The 14,058-nt window shown below is 39.6% G+C and overlaps 1 protein-coding gene across 1 annotated transcript in view; it reads left to right on the forward strand.

Annotated features, from left to right (window-relative positions):
* Positions 1 to 14,058, forward strand: part of LOC124210739 (EGF like, fibronectin type III and laminin G domains protein pikachurin) — an 82,603-nt gene that overhangs the window by 15,371 nt on the left and 53,174 nt on the right. Inside the window, exon 3 of the mRNA XM_046609019.1 lies at positions 7,189 to 7,305. Within this exon, the coding sequence (XP_046464975.1) occupies positions 7,189 to 7,305 (117 nt within the window). The remainder of the gene's footprint in view (positions 1 to 7,188; positions 7,306 to 14,058) is intronic.

A 14,058-nucleotide genomic window follows, 5' to 3' on the forward strand; every position in this document is an offset into this window, starting at 1 on the left:
AGGAGGAAGCGATTCAAGCCGATGCAGTGTGCAAGGATGGGGAAGTGGAAGGGAAAGGGGAGGAGGAAGAGGATGCCGAATCTCGAGGTGGCACTCGTCCTCGGTACAGGTCGACCTCGTGTCCGAGTATCAGTTGTTGCCATGACGACACGCCCAGGGCACCCTTGTCGCTCAGGGGTTCCCAACTCAAAATCGGAGCGGCTTCCAACCCTCGAAGTCCTCCCTCCGGGACGTCGAGCCGCCTCGCGTCGGGGGATTTCGAATGGAAAACGGATGAATTATTAATATTGTTTTTCAATCGTAGTGTATATCGTACGCCTGTACAACTTCCCACCTTTGAATAATATTTCCATCGCCACCCTGCAGGTCGTCGCGGTTGCGAAGAAGGTCGAGTCAACCCCGAGACACGGGCTCTTTGCTACCGGGGCATTGTCAAGCATTTTAAGGATTTGCGGAGTGTACAATCCGAGGCAAAAGTTGGCCGGAGGATAAACGTGACTTGGAAAGTGAGACCGAAGGCGATCAAGTTAAATCTACAATCAAAAGATTCCCTGTGACGGAATCAAAAATTTTTAAACGGTAAACTTTCACTGTAGACAGTTTATCGTATCAAGAGCATCAGAGAAATCGCATTGTCGTATTATTTTTTCACTGTCAAATCCATGCGGTTCGTCCGATTCTACTGAAAAATAACTCATTTTCACTTATACGCAACTTGATTAGCTTCAGTGTGACTTTTTACACTTTTTTCCCTGTCACTTTTAAGCTTCGACACTTCTTTTACCTGACTATACATCCTTACTTTTGTACCTACGTATACCTGCCACTCGGTCAGGAGATTCAACGGAAGTTCTCCCCACCTCCAACCGCTATACACTTGGAATATAATTCAAGAATCTACCGCGTGACGCACGCGAAAAATAAATTTGTTCGACTGTTCCCAGAAAGTTCATAAAGAAATTTTCAGAGTTTATATTGAAAAAAGTTTGTCATAATCATTTTACAATTTATTCTCGATCCCTGATCTCGGCGGCAAAGCTTATAAACAATTTCCTGAATCATCTCCCCCTCTCTCTCTCTCTCTCTCTCTGTCTCTCTCTCTCTCTCTCTCTCGTTTCTTCTTGGTAATTGTTTTCAAAGATCGTTTCAAGTTATTTTCACCATCGCACAGAATTCGTTGTCATAAGAATTTCTCACGCGTCTTTGACTCTAATCAATGTCTTTCAAAGCGACTGCTTGCAGCCTCTGAAGCGATCATTACTGTTCCGTTAAGGGTCCCTCGAACCAATGGGTCTTACGATTAGAAGAGTACAATACGGTCCTGGTTCATCTTTACGCTGAAAGCACCGTGGCGACGGGACTTTAGGCCTTGTCGTAATTTAGTTACTAGGGAAGATTCAATCAATTTCAAGTTTAATGTACCGCGTAATTGCCGACTGACGGAACGCCGGCATCACCGTTGATCGAATGATCATTGAAAATTCTAGATCAAAGAAGAGTATTTCAAAGCTCTTTCGACCCACTCATTCGGCAAACAAACGTGCCAATTACACTTTTCGTGACGCGAACAATTTTTCATTCGTTCTCCGCTTTACCCCGCCGCTCTTTATTTCGTTGAATGTAGTCAAGTGCCTGTATTTACAGGGTGCAATGCGCTGCAATGGCGGCCACCCCTATCAACTGACTGTAAATATATATAGCGCCAGTGATTTCTGTGTTTTTTAAACAGATATGTAATCCTCTGCGTTGTTATTTGATTTAAATGCCGTTGAATTTAGTTCTACATTTTATCCGGTGACTTTTTGATAAGTCAATTTGCAACGGATCACACAGGTCTGCAAACAAAAAGTAGCACAGATTTTTTATACTATTTCTTATAGATTCTCACTCACTGAAAGGCAAAACAATACTCAAAAAGTTCCATCACGTCAGGTTTTTTCTTCAACTCGTGTTTGTAGCTTCATTTGGAACGAAACTCCCGTTTTATTCGAAATCTGGTATCTTATTCTTGATTCCAAAAACCCTATTCAAAAGTTATTTCTCACTACCATTTAATACGTATCAGAGTGAGACTCGAGAATAAATACAAACGGGGAAACGGAGAATGGAAAGCGAAAGCGTGTTCGGCGGTGTATCAGAGAGAAGAAGAAAAGTTTATTCAGAGGCGAAAAGAACGAACACGGAATGTCGAATGCATTTCATAAAGGAATTGTTTGTCTAATTTCATAAGAAATATCGTTTAGTTCATCGTAATAAAATGGTGGTTTTTTCATTATTGTTATGTTTTTTTTATGCAAATGTCTTGTGTTTTGCAAGAATACTGTACGTGACTGAGGGAAATGGAAGTAATTTTTGGATTCAGCACACTCGAAAACATATTGACCAAAAACGTCCCATGCATTTGGGAAAAAAAAAAAATTCTTTTTGCAGACCTGTGTAATCCGAGTGACGACAGCGATGTGCTGGGAAAAAATAGAAACAAACTTACAACACAGAAACAAACAATTCTTTCGCAGGTTCGACCGAACGATTCTTTTTCCTTTCTCTTGATTCTTGCTTTCATGCTTTGTTCATTTTGCTCTCTTCTCTTTACTCACAGGTAAAAAGCAAAACCTGCAACTAAAACGAGCAAACGACGACGAAAAATTGCAACCATCCGTTCCGCAATCGCGGGGCTATAAAAAAAAAGTCAACATGCTCTCTGAACATTATTATGAAGCAGAAACGACTCGCTAGGTTTTTCTGCAGAGGGAACCGATTGCTGCTCCCTTTGGCTGTAGCAATGCTTGTTTCCTGGGTTGTCTAGGCAGTTCAAAGAAACAAGTTCTTCACAGTGACGTCGTAGTTCTATACAATCCTGTACCCATCTGGATACGTTGCATCTCCATACTGATTAACCGCAGTTGGCTTGGGGTGAAATAAAAACTGCGATTTAACTTATCGCAGTTTGACGCGCGGGTGGATAAAAATTATTAGAAACAAAAAGAGGCGAATTCGAGTCTTTGTCAATTATTTTTATTCCGCACTTCATAAAATATACTCAAGTAGCATGAACTTGTATCGGTTAGTTGCCCTATTTAATAATTCGAAGCACGTTGGATTTAATTTAATTTTAATGAAATTGAACTGCACGAATGCAGTTGTAATAAAAAAGAGTCAAAGATAAAAAGCGTAGTAGTTAAATTCGTCCTGAAACTCGGTACGGAAAGTAAAGGAAAAAAAAAAAAATGCAACAAGATACTGCTCAATTCAACGGGCTAATTAACTCGCCTATATCATGGAAGTTATTTGCGTTGAGCGTGTAAGAATTAATACCCATTTTTTTCCGCTGCATAGCCGGCATTTCTACACACATTCATAGTTTCTGCTTATTATTTCGAGAGCTTTGACAGCCGAGACGCGTAGCAATATTGCTTGAGTCAAAGTGGCCGCGGTACGTAGAATATCCGGAATGGACATAATACCTCCTCAGCACTCGGTGCTTACTATTCAGCACGGTGTGTTCGAAGTGCACCCTGCACATTGCCTGACGAATGAATAAAACGAAAACAATACGGCAATTCCCCGGTTTTGCAAGCATGCGCGTTTCAATGCATTTTGCGGTGGATACACGAAAGCTGTAAAAGCCAGGGTGGCCACGCACCGGAAAAATCTGAAAAACCTCGAAGTGTCAGGGAATTTTTAATTTCGTCGTGGAACAAACTGAAAGTGTCACTTTTCTGTCATGGGAATTAGAAAAGATTTGCCGAGGTAACAAGTTTACGTTTTTCCGTGTAGAAAACGCATTGGCTTAAACTGATTTTCTTTCACATCGTATTTTTCTTCAATTCGAATTGAATGTGAACCGAATATAGAGTTAATATGCCGAACGATTTACGTCTTAGTAACTTACTAGAACAGGGAAAATGTCAGGGAAAAACTGGAAATGTCGCGGAATTTTTATCCCAAAAATTTGCGGCCACCCTGGAAAGCGTAATACGGCATTTGCACAAGAGATTGGAGCCTTTGTACGATCTGCGAAAATATGCAAGCGACGACAGGCGATTCGCGGATATTCAACATATCGCTATATGTATTTTCACCGCGGAATTTTATCCGAGTTGAAACTCCGACGAACGAGCGAATTTTTTATTTACGGACAGATTGTTCGTATTCATGCGAGCGCACCTCTTATTCATCAATATTGAAGATTCTTCTCAGATTCGCGGTGCCGCGAGTCTTTTTGCACATGCAGCATGTACGGAGCGCGTGACTTTATTCGCGTGTAGGAGAAAAGGATGTGGCGAAGATCCTTACAGGTACGATTTTTCTTTTTCTTCTACTGCAAAGTTATTTCCGAGGGAATGCGCTTTTTATCATTCACTGGGTCTGAGTCTTTCGCACACGAATTGAAATTGAAATCCATCGACAAACTGAATATATTTCATGGAATTCTGTACTCTTCCATCAACGGTTATCAATTTGCAGAAAATTAACTCAGCTGTCGTCGATTATTGCCGATGAAACGGAAAATAAATAAATAAATAAATGTGAACGATTCATATATTCTCGAGTTTAATTTTCTCAAAGTACCCAACTTGAGTAGGATTCTTTATTCTTCAATTTTCCGTACTCCGATTTCCGCCTGAATTCGAGCCGTCAACCAAGCCTGTGGCAGAATTTTCAGACCCTAGGCGATAAAAATTTTCCAATTACGCGAACGTTGATACGAAATAGCTGCTGAAGGCTCTGAGTAAGAACGGGGAGGAAAAATTATGGATCACATTTCGAGCCTTCTTCGTCTCCAGCCAATTGAACTTTTCGTTCGTTCGAGTCGGAATCGTTCTCTAGTCCTTTGCTCGTGGGAGAAGGGTGGAATAAGGAGGAACGAAGGGGGCGTCGAGGGTTGCCGGGAGATCGATCGATCGTTATACGCATTTTTTTCCTTCTTCCTGTTTCTCTCTTATCTCTTTCTCTTCGGGCCATCCGCCCCTTATCCTTCTTTCCCGCGATCCTCTTGCCACGGAGGGGTTAGCCAATCGTTTCATTTCGCCACAGAAGGAGAATCGAGTGGGGTGAGTCGCATGGCTCGATTGGAAGGAGTCTTCGGCTTGCTATACCTGCGAATCCACCGTCTCTCGTATAATAAGCCGAGGCGCAAAAGTCTCTTCCAGTGTGCCGTTTCATATTTTATCGATAGAGAAGAAAGGAACAAAAAATCGATTCTCGAAGTATCGACGGTAGCAATTGTCTCTAGGATTCATCTTTATTTAAATCACACACTTAAGATCTGCATCTTACGTATATACGTTGTATTCAAATCGTATTTCATTGTCGGAACAATTATTGGCCTCTATTTTTTCCTAAAACCGACGCTTAACGTTGCGTTTTATCGCCCTGTGGAAATCGGGAAGCATTTTAGGGATGGAAATCATGAGGTATGACTCGTTACTCATTTCGACGATACCCCTGGGATTCACAAATGTACGGGTTGTACGGTCAGCTAAAAAATGTGACAAAATACAAGTTTAAAATTTTTCAACCGAAGTCAGGCTAGTCACATTTGAGTGGAAAAAGTCCTCGTTATGCGTGATGAAATTTCAATACGTCTCATTATATTCACTACATCATGTTGAATAAAAGTGTCAACGACACAATCATAAAGGCTAAAACAGATTCACATACACATTCACTCTCGCATACAGACAACACATTTACACAAGGTATACAATGTTTACCTTCTTCTTGATACTTACCTCTTGTGTATGAAAAGTTAGTAGTTACAGAATAAACATACAAGACAGACGTACAGAATTTCTCTCACTATATGTACAAACTGTTCTCTAATTTATTTAACCATTTCCTCTCCTAATAAAGTAATTCAGGCAACTGCAGATAATTTGCAACACATCAGAGGAACTCCGCTGTTTGTTTATTTTTTTACAGATAAATCTGTGTATATTGCTTGTATGATTTTTATAAAAAATATCTCATGTTTTTCGTAAATGAATTCTCCACAAACCGTCTGGGATTGATTTGGCGTAAAAATTATTCATCTTGCAACTGTTATTGTTATTGTATCGTACCTATCTAATTTTTTATCAATGGACCAGCTTGAAGAAACAAAATCTCTCAGAGGTTTCGTCCGGAATTCATTTATGAATAATTATATTTACGTTTCATCAGAATCCGACGAAGTATTTGTACTTACGGCTGAATAAGTGGCGGAATGATGTGATATCTCTGTCTTGTTGAGAAAAAAATTTAGATGGATGAAATTCGGTATTTTATAATCTGCTCTTAGATCACAGGAACTTCAATTACATTGAACTTGATTAGCTTCGTTGGCACATTTTCAATTCGTGTTCTTACATCTATTTGTTTCGACGTATTTTCGATACGACTGAACGTCATTAATTCGAGGCTAAACCGTCCCTTGAACCGAATCATGCGATTATTAAAAATCTATTCAACATATGGCCTTAGTATCGCATTCATTTTTCAACGCGTGTTGTTAATTTCTCTAACATCAATTCTTGAACAACTCACAGATGAAATTTTATTTTAAAGTTTAAATGTCGCAATGCTTAATACGTTTCAAACTATAATAATGAATACTACTTACACTGTCAAGTAAAGATGAACAAAAAAAAAATAAAAGAAATAAATAAATAAATAAAAAATAAAAAAAAAAAACGTGAAAAATAGACTTCTTGAATCGGAGTATGAAATTTTCTGCACGACTCGGAATTGTCCCAAGTGCTTGTGCAATAATCGATGGATCGGTTAATCAAGTTCAAAGAAATAATCGAACATTACTCGATTGAATGGGTAAAAATTAATCGATCAATCGATTTATCTCATTTTTTATAAAACGGTGCATGTGAAGCAAAAATTTTGTAAATTTCAGTATGCAGTCTTTGTAGTGGAAAAGTTTTTGCATAATTTATAGTCTCATTGAAAATATTTTTCCAATTTAAGGTGAAAATATTAATTTATCTTTCACTTATTATATCAAATAGGTAATTAGTAATTAAGACAATGATGATAATCGATACTCTGATCACGTAAATTGATATGGCGTTGCGTCGTTTACGGTAGTAAAAAATAAAAACCGACATAGAGGAATCGATTTAGTCGAGTTTCACCAAAAATTCAGGCTATATTAACACGAATAATTTGTTTTCCCTTTTTCCTTCAATGCTGCAGGTAGATGCGGGCATGGATCGCCGTGCGAACAGCTTTGCTACGAGCTTCACGACGGGATGTACGAGTGCGATTGCAGAGACGGATACATCCTTCACAAAAACGGATACAGCTGCGCAGGTGAGTCCTCGCGTTGTCAATCCGGAGCGGACACGTGTCACGTGGGAATACGTAGTATACAAAAATTATAAGAGAGAAAAACAAATTCAGTCTGAACCTGAATCCATTACCGAAGCGACGTGATTAACGCGCTTGAGAAAATGGGAGAGAAGAAGATGAAGAAAAAAGTAGCGTCAAGCGGATATATTTGTAACATAGACTTTGGTCAAAACTGATTTATCTCCTTTTCCCACCTTTCTTTACTTCGTAAACAATAACGATGATGATAATGATGGAAGAAAATGGCGAGGCAGCCGTTCAAGTTTCTAGATTAAAAAAGAAAAAAACTACGATGGTCTAATGTAAATGGGAATAAAGACTGAAGAGAAAAAGAAGAAGAAAGCCGTATACGTAAGCTTATACAGGCAATCACGAAAATCGAGGAGGGGCTTAAAAATCCCGATCGGCTTAATTCGGGGGTGCTTTTCAATATATACGAAGGGTGGCGAGGGAGAGTTTCACAAGTTTTCGAAGAACATTAGGCGAGTCGTAAAAGGGTCGGGTAAAATGAGGAGAAAAACCCACGTCGGCGGGCAGCGAGCCTGAAATATATTAAAACGGACACGAAATCCGGGTCGACTTCCCCTCTGCCCTTTCCCTTTGCCAGGCAACCGCTCGCCCAAAATCCTTCAAAGCCCACCGACATTCGTCAATCCTTTCTCAAAACCCACGCGTCGATCGCTGCTGCAGCCCCGATGCCGCATTTATAGTCGAATGAAAAGTTTCTCTGCACGCGTCTAGGCAGAACAAATGGTCTACTTTTTCCAAATATCAATTTCATTATTCCTTTTTAAAATACAATACGTTGTTAAAGGCGAGAAATTTCCTCCCCAAATGCTTATCCCGGCAATTCTTTGTACTCTGCACCCTGTTCTACCCTATTGAGCCATTATTTGCGGGTAGGCGCGAATTTCCGGGCAGCAGATTAAAGATTCGGATAGGAAGATACCGCCGGGAATGAGAGCCGTTCAACAAAGGACGCTTTCGCTAATTTCCCTTCGATGGCGAACGAACCGGATTATTATAGTCGACTAAGGGCTGCAGGCGAGGGGTCGGTCTGCCATTTTGTTGTTAAGAAGATGCCGCCTCGAGTGACTTTGCGTATGCAAATGTATGATAATTTAATCGAAAATTGTTTCAAATTTTCAGCCAAACAAATAAAAGTCAGAGAAACGAGACCCGAAACTTGTCAGAACAAATACGAATAAATACGAAGGAAACTCTAAAGCTAATATAGGTCTAATTTTCTCTTTTCTCACCCGCATTATCCGCTGACCCAAAGTAATTAATGCCTCGGTGTACCGGATGTGGAGAGGTTCGAATCAGAGGATTGGCAAGGGTGGCTGCACGCTTGAGCGATGATTTATCAAGGTCATTAGGAGTCGTGATTTAGGGGGAAACGCGTTAGGGTTAAAATGGGAATTTTTGAACTGTGACGTTCAGCGGGTGTGTCGTCCAAATCCGCGAAGGAAGCTTTTGGTGCTGCCTTTGAAAAATTGAATTTTTATTTTACATGCCGAATTGTATTACGGTGATAAATAGCAGCCAGCAATAGTTCAAACGTATTTCAGAAAAATATCTTCTTTAGATTGTTCAAACGTCACGACTTACCGAATAAAAATTCACAAGCAAAGGGACCGAAATTTCCATTTTTAAGGCCGTCTGATTCCACCTGGTGTGAAATTTTGCATATGGTAAAATTCGAAAGAGTTGGACAAAGTATGATAATAGCGCGAAATTACGGAGAAGCGTATATGCGAAATCCTATTCCGTGGCAGAGTGGTGACAAAATGTAAATGAATCCGATTCTCACCCGGTAGTCGATGTTTGCAAAACTCGTTACGAGAGTTCCGGAGAATTCTACACCGTTCTGTCAACGCTTTTAGAAAACCGCGAGCCATCAAACTCGTGCAGAACTTCAAAGATCACCGAAGCCCTGAAAAATTCCAGTTACCGGGAGTTTTCAGAAAAAGGCATGAGCAGTAATAACCGCGATCGTATTGGATATTTTCTCCGGGAACTTGGGTCGACCCAGTTGTAATACATCATCACATTTGCTCCAGCAGCAAACGCCTACGTTATACCTCGAATTAATACGGCTATATCGATTTTCAAGGGCTGACTAAAAGCCCACCTAAATCCTTCCCACACACGCAACCTTTTCGCAAATTTACACAGCGCGCAAATCCCGCCTGAAGTTCGTAGAAGAAATTGTTATTTTGTACCCTCAGGATTTTCTGAAATTAAACTAGTCGGTTATAACAGAGAAAATATGTTCATATTTTTGGAAAGTCATAATTTAATCCACGAACCTCAAATCTGACCCAAAAATACAAAATTCGACGCTCATGGGCTATGTTACGTTCACAGAGACAACACTGGTCAACACAAATTTTGAGTCAGAGTTCTAAATATCGAAGTTTGATTTCTTCTACGTGAATAATGAATGAAGAAATGGTTTCATTAGATAAAGATTGTTTTTGTCGAAACCAGAACGATATTTCGGATTTTAAGAAAAACTGTAACCTATTTTCTTAAAAATTTATTGTCAAAATAACAATTAAACAAATTTCAGTTTTGCATTTGAATCACTTTTATTGAAAAATAATAATCAATAGTAATTAGCTACAAATGTAAAAAAATTGATAAACAGCTTAAGAATGAATATTTTTCGCACTTTATCTTAAACCCCAAACTTAATCTCCCATCACGCTCTCATTATACTACCCCTGATACCGTCGATAACGATAAAGTCCATCACATCACGGTGAAAACGTTTTCCTTTTATTTCTGAATGTAAAAATAACTTCTGCTGATTTCAGCTGATTCTGCATTGCCAACGTAACGTTCGGCTCGTCCGAAACATTAACCGTCTAAAAATCACCACGAACAAGCGTACGACAGTGAAAATGTTTTTGGAATCTTACGTGAGATTTGTCAGAGCAAATGCGTCTTTCGGAAGGACCACGAATCTCCAACGGAGGTCGCGGGAATTCTGCACATGAAATTAGTCGGCCTCGTTCTGAACGGGATAAAACTATCTACAAGTATAGCAGTCTCGTAAATCAACGTGATTCGACTTGACCGATAGACCAAAGCTCCTCGTTATTCGATTAAACGCATCTCTACAGATACGCCTGATCATCGGACAAAGCGGCTGAAATCGATACCCAGCCCGAGTGGCTGTTTGCCTGTTTACTTATGCCCAAAGCTTCGTACACCACCCACGCGTCTATTATTCCTGCAGACGGTGCAGTCTTCATTATCCCAAAACGATCATTATCCTCGCTCCGTGCGGAGCTGAGTTGTACCTCTAACAATGTCCCACACCCGTAAATGTAAGAGGGTTCGGATACGTAACCTCAAAGCTGGTACTAAATAACGATTCGATCCCCGGTTTTCGACCAAATTCAGCAAGACATTTTCCTCTGAATATATATATTCAAGACGCGGTTTTACATGTATATGCGAAAATCGGTTTCTCGAGACTGACTCAAACACAGCGTTAAAAATTTTGTTCAATTCAAATGGTGGAATATTCGAAGTTTATTTATTGGGATCTCAAAACTCCATCCAACTTCATTTGCCTAAAAATCGGTTTTAAAGTCTTAAACAACTCGATAAACTTTTGAACAAAATGGCAATACGGAAGTATAGTCGAGAAACAGTTATTCATGGAACAAAGTTGGAATTTCATACACAACACGAGAATTTTTCGTCCTCGTTTTAATTTTCATTCATCGATTGAGTGGAGCTTTCCCGTTTTGTGGAAAGAAAAAATCTATCGTTGTGCAAAAGCTGCGTCAAATTCCTCCGGCCTTGACCGCATCCGTGGTGATATTTCGTAAGCTCCGAATATGTATCCGTATACTCGTATATGCTGCGGGTGTGTACGCCCACGCATAGATATAATTTGTGGTAGTTGATGTTGGATGCAGCCACGCCTTTGGACGCGCCTTACGGGCGGCGCACCCTGTGCTTTTTACTCTCGTCTTTCAGCCCTTATTACGTGCCGGCAACCCTTCGAGAATCCCATCTGAATGGATGGATCCGCGGTCTGAATACCGCCGCGATACCTCCTCCCTTACCAAGCTGCACGATTTTATGGCGTATATCTTTTGAGGTGTGTTTGCCGTGCGCCGCCGGTTTTACGCTTTATTCATACAGGCGTAATACCCGCAAAGCGTAATTCCTTCCCAGCGCTTGGATGTCGAAACGACGAATTTCCGGTGCCATGAAATCGCAGCTTTTTCACCTACGTTTTCGTGTAGGTGCACCAACTCCAAATGAACTCAAGCGATTTTCGGACGAGACGGTGCAACTTAATTAGGTGAAAAATTGCCACGCGTTTGACGCATTTTGTTATAAACGCTTCGACACGCGTTCTCGATTCGAAGCTTTTCTTTATCGGTCGTCCCGCTAAACTTGTCGATTAACTGATCGCTTCCTTTTGAGAAGAGAAGGTTCAAAGAAGGAAAGAGAAGTAATCAAGAAAGTATCTTCGGCTGGTTCAGACCCGGAACAGAGGCGAAGACAGCCGCTCGAGGCAACAGCGAGGAAACTTGACCCGTGAAAATCTTTTTTACCGCTACTCGACGACGAGTATTGGATTGTTCGAGATCTTAGTAAGTAAGTAGAGCATCGAAGTTTGAGAATCCGCAAACTTAGAAGCACGGTAAAAGTAAAATACCATAAAGGAAAATAGGTTGGTTTTTTTTTTTTTTTTTTCTAAATCGTTTTTTACAACGCGAGAACCTTCAAGTAAAATTCTTGAGCATCCGCAGCCTCGATTGTAAAACGATATTCTTTATTATGATCGGAGTAAAAGATAAGAGCGTCGGAACGACGGTCGGGTTGTTGCCCGACGATGAGAAGCCGGAGAATTTAAAGTCATTCCAAATTAGTGCCGAGACACTGAGCCTTTGTATTCAAGAAAGGGCTGCACCGAGTCGGGCTGAAACTTGTATCGCGGAAACGGCGTCGTAGCATAATTTCGTTTTCCTTAGTGGATGGTTATTAAACAGAGGGCGAAGTTTGTGCTTACAAATTCGAATAAGAAAATAAATAAAAATGCTTTCAAACTTTAATTCATATCGACGAAATTATCTGGTTCCTAGCTATAATTGATTTTGAATTATTAATCAGACAGTAAAATTTGAATAAAAATATTCACATCGAATTGAAAAAGTATCGCACAACCTTTCGGTCGAAAACCTTGTAAACGATATTATTACATCTGCATGTAATAAAATTCTGACAACTATTTGAATAATATTCGTAAATAGGAACTTACAAAGAATCGCGAATACCGAACATAAAACGGAAGTAAAGTTTGTTTATAACGAACCTTGCAGGAAATAAGGTCGGTACCTTTTTTTTATCGCATGTGCTAAGGATATGCACATAAACACATAAACCTTCGGATTATCCAGCGAGGAAACCGGAAGTTTTCCAAGTAATTTTATTCCGGAACTCTCTCTGTCTCTCTCGCTCTCTCTCTCTGTCTTTTTACCTTGTCGTATCCTCTGTACGCTTTTCCTCTCTTTTTCTCCGTAAATATTATGTCTTCCTCTCTCCTCTTCCTGCTGCTACATATGCATAAAGTTTCTCAGGATTTTCTATCCCGCTGCGCTTCTAGACTTCGAACGATCATCGCCATTACTTATTCTTATTTTAAAGCGTTGCTCAAAATGAAACTTGACATCGTTCGTAATACTTTCTTTAAGACGCATGCACGAGCGATAGAATCTGAATCAAAAGTTATAACTGGGGAAGAAAAAGTTTGAAAAAATTTCCGGCAGTGTTATTTGTGCCAATGATGGTGAAACACAAATAAAACAAGCTTCCTTTTATGTAGTCAATATTAATCTGCGCAAATTCAAACAACACAACCTGAGGTGTACAAAAATTTGAGGAAACGGTTTTTTCAATTGGGATTTTCAAAATTATTCAACTCCGGTGTTTTTGATTTAATTTTAATGATTTTGAGCTTATTTTTTTTTTGTCATAGATATTTCTGGAGATTCCATGAAACGAAAATTCGTAAACAGTTATATTCGTAGTTGATAAAAATATGTTTACGGAGGTATGAAGGTACGACAGATTTTCGTCAACAATTACATTTGTTCTTTACAACTATACTGTAGTGGGAGATTATTTGAATTTTTTTATTGGAAAATTTGCGGGGTCAGCGAGCAAAATCATCTCAAAAACAGTATATATAATGGGATGAAAGATTTCACCAGAATTTTCAGATTTATTTCTCTTACGTAGCAGAGATGCTTGTTTTATCCGAGTTTACGTTCATCGATGCAAAAAAAAAAAAAATACTTTGCTGCAAATTTGTTAAATGCTGTTTTCTATTTTCTAAATTCTTAGTTCAGACTCTACGTCCTATTAATTTTCTATTGGCTCATATTCAGTATTTCGATGAAAGGCATACATACCCGATTTCAAGTCGATTTGAGGAATACATATTTTGATTAACGTTTCTGCAGGAAGTGAAAATTAATAGCAGTATATTCCGTCGAAAAATCGAGGAACGAATCGCACGATTGGCTGCAGGAAACTTGCATAAAGAATGGAAAAGGCTGCGCTAAGTGGGCATTCAAGTATCAGCTAACGCTAAAACCGGGGTTGGCCATTCTGAGAAACGTTATCAAATGTTACCCTATCGCATTACTACGGCTTTCCAGGCAAGCGTTAGCTAACATA

The sequence above is a fragment of the Neodiprion pinetum genome, chromosome 1 (assembly GCF_021155775.2).
Source record: "Neodiprion pinetum isolate iyNeoPine1 chromosome 1, iyNeoPine1.2, whole genome shotgun sequence".
NCBI lineage: Eukaryota > Metazoa > Arthropoda > Insecta > Hymenoptera > Diprionidae > Neodiprion > Neodiprion pinetum.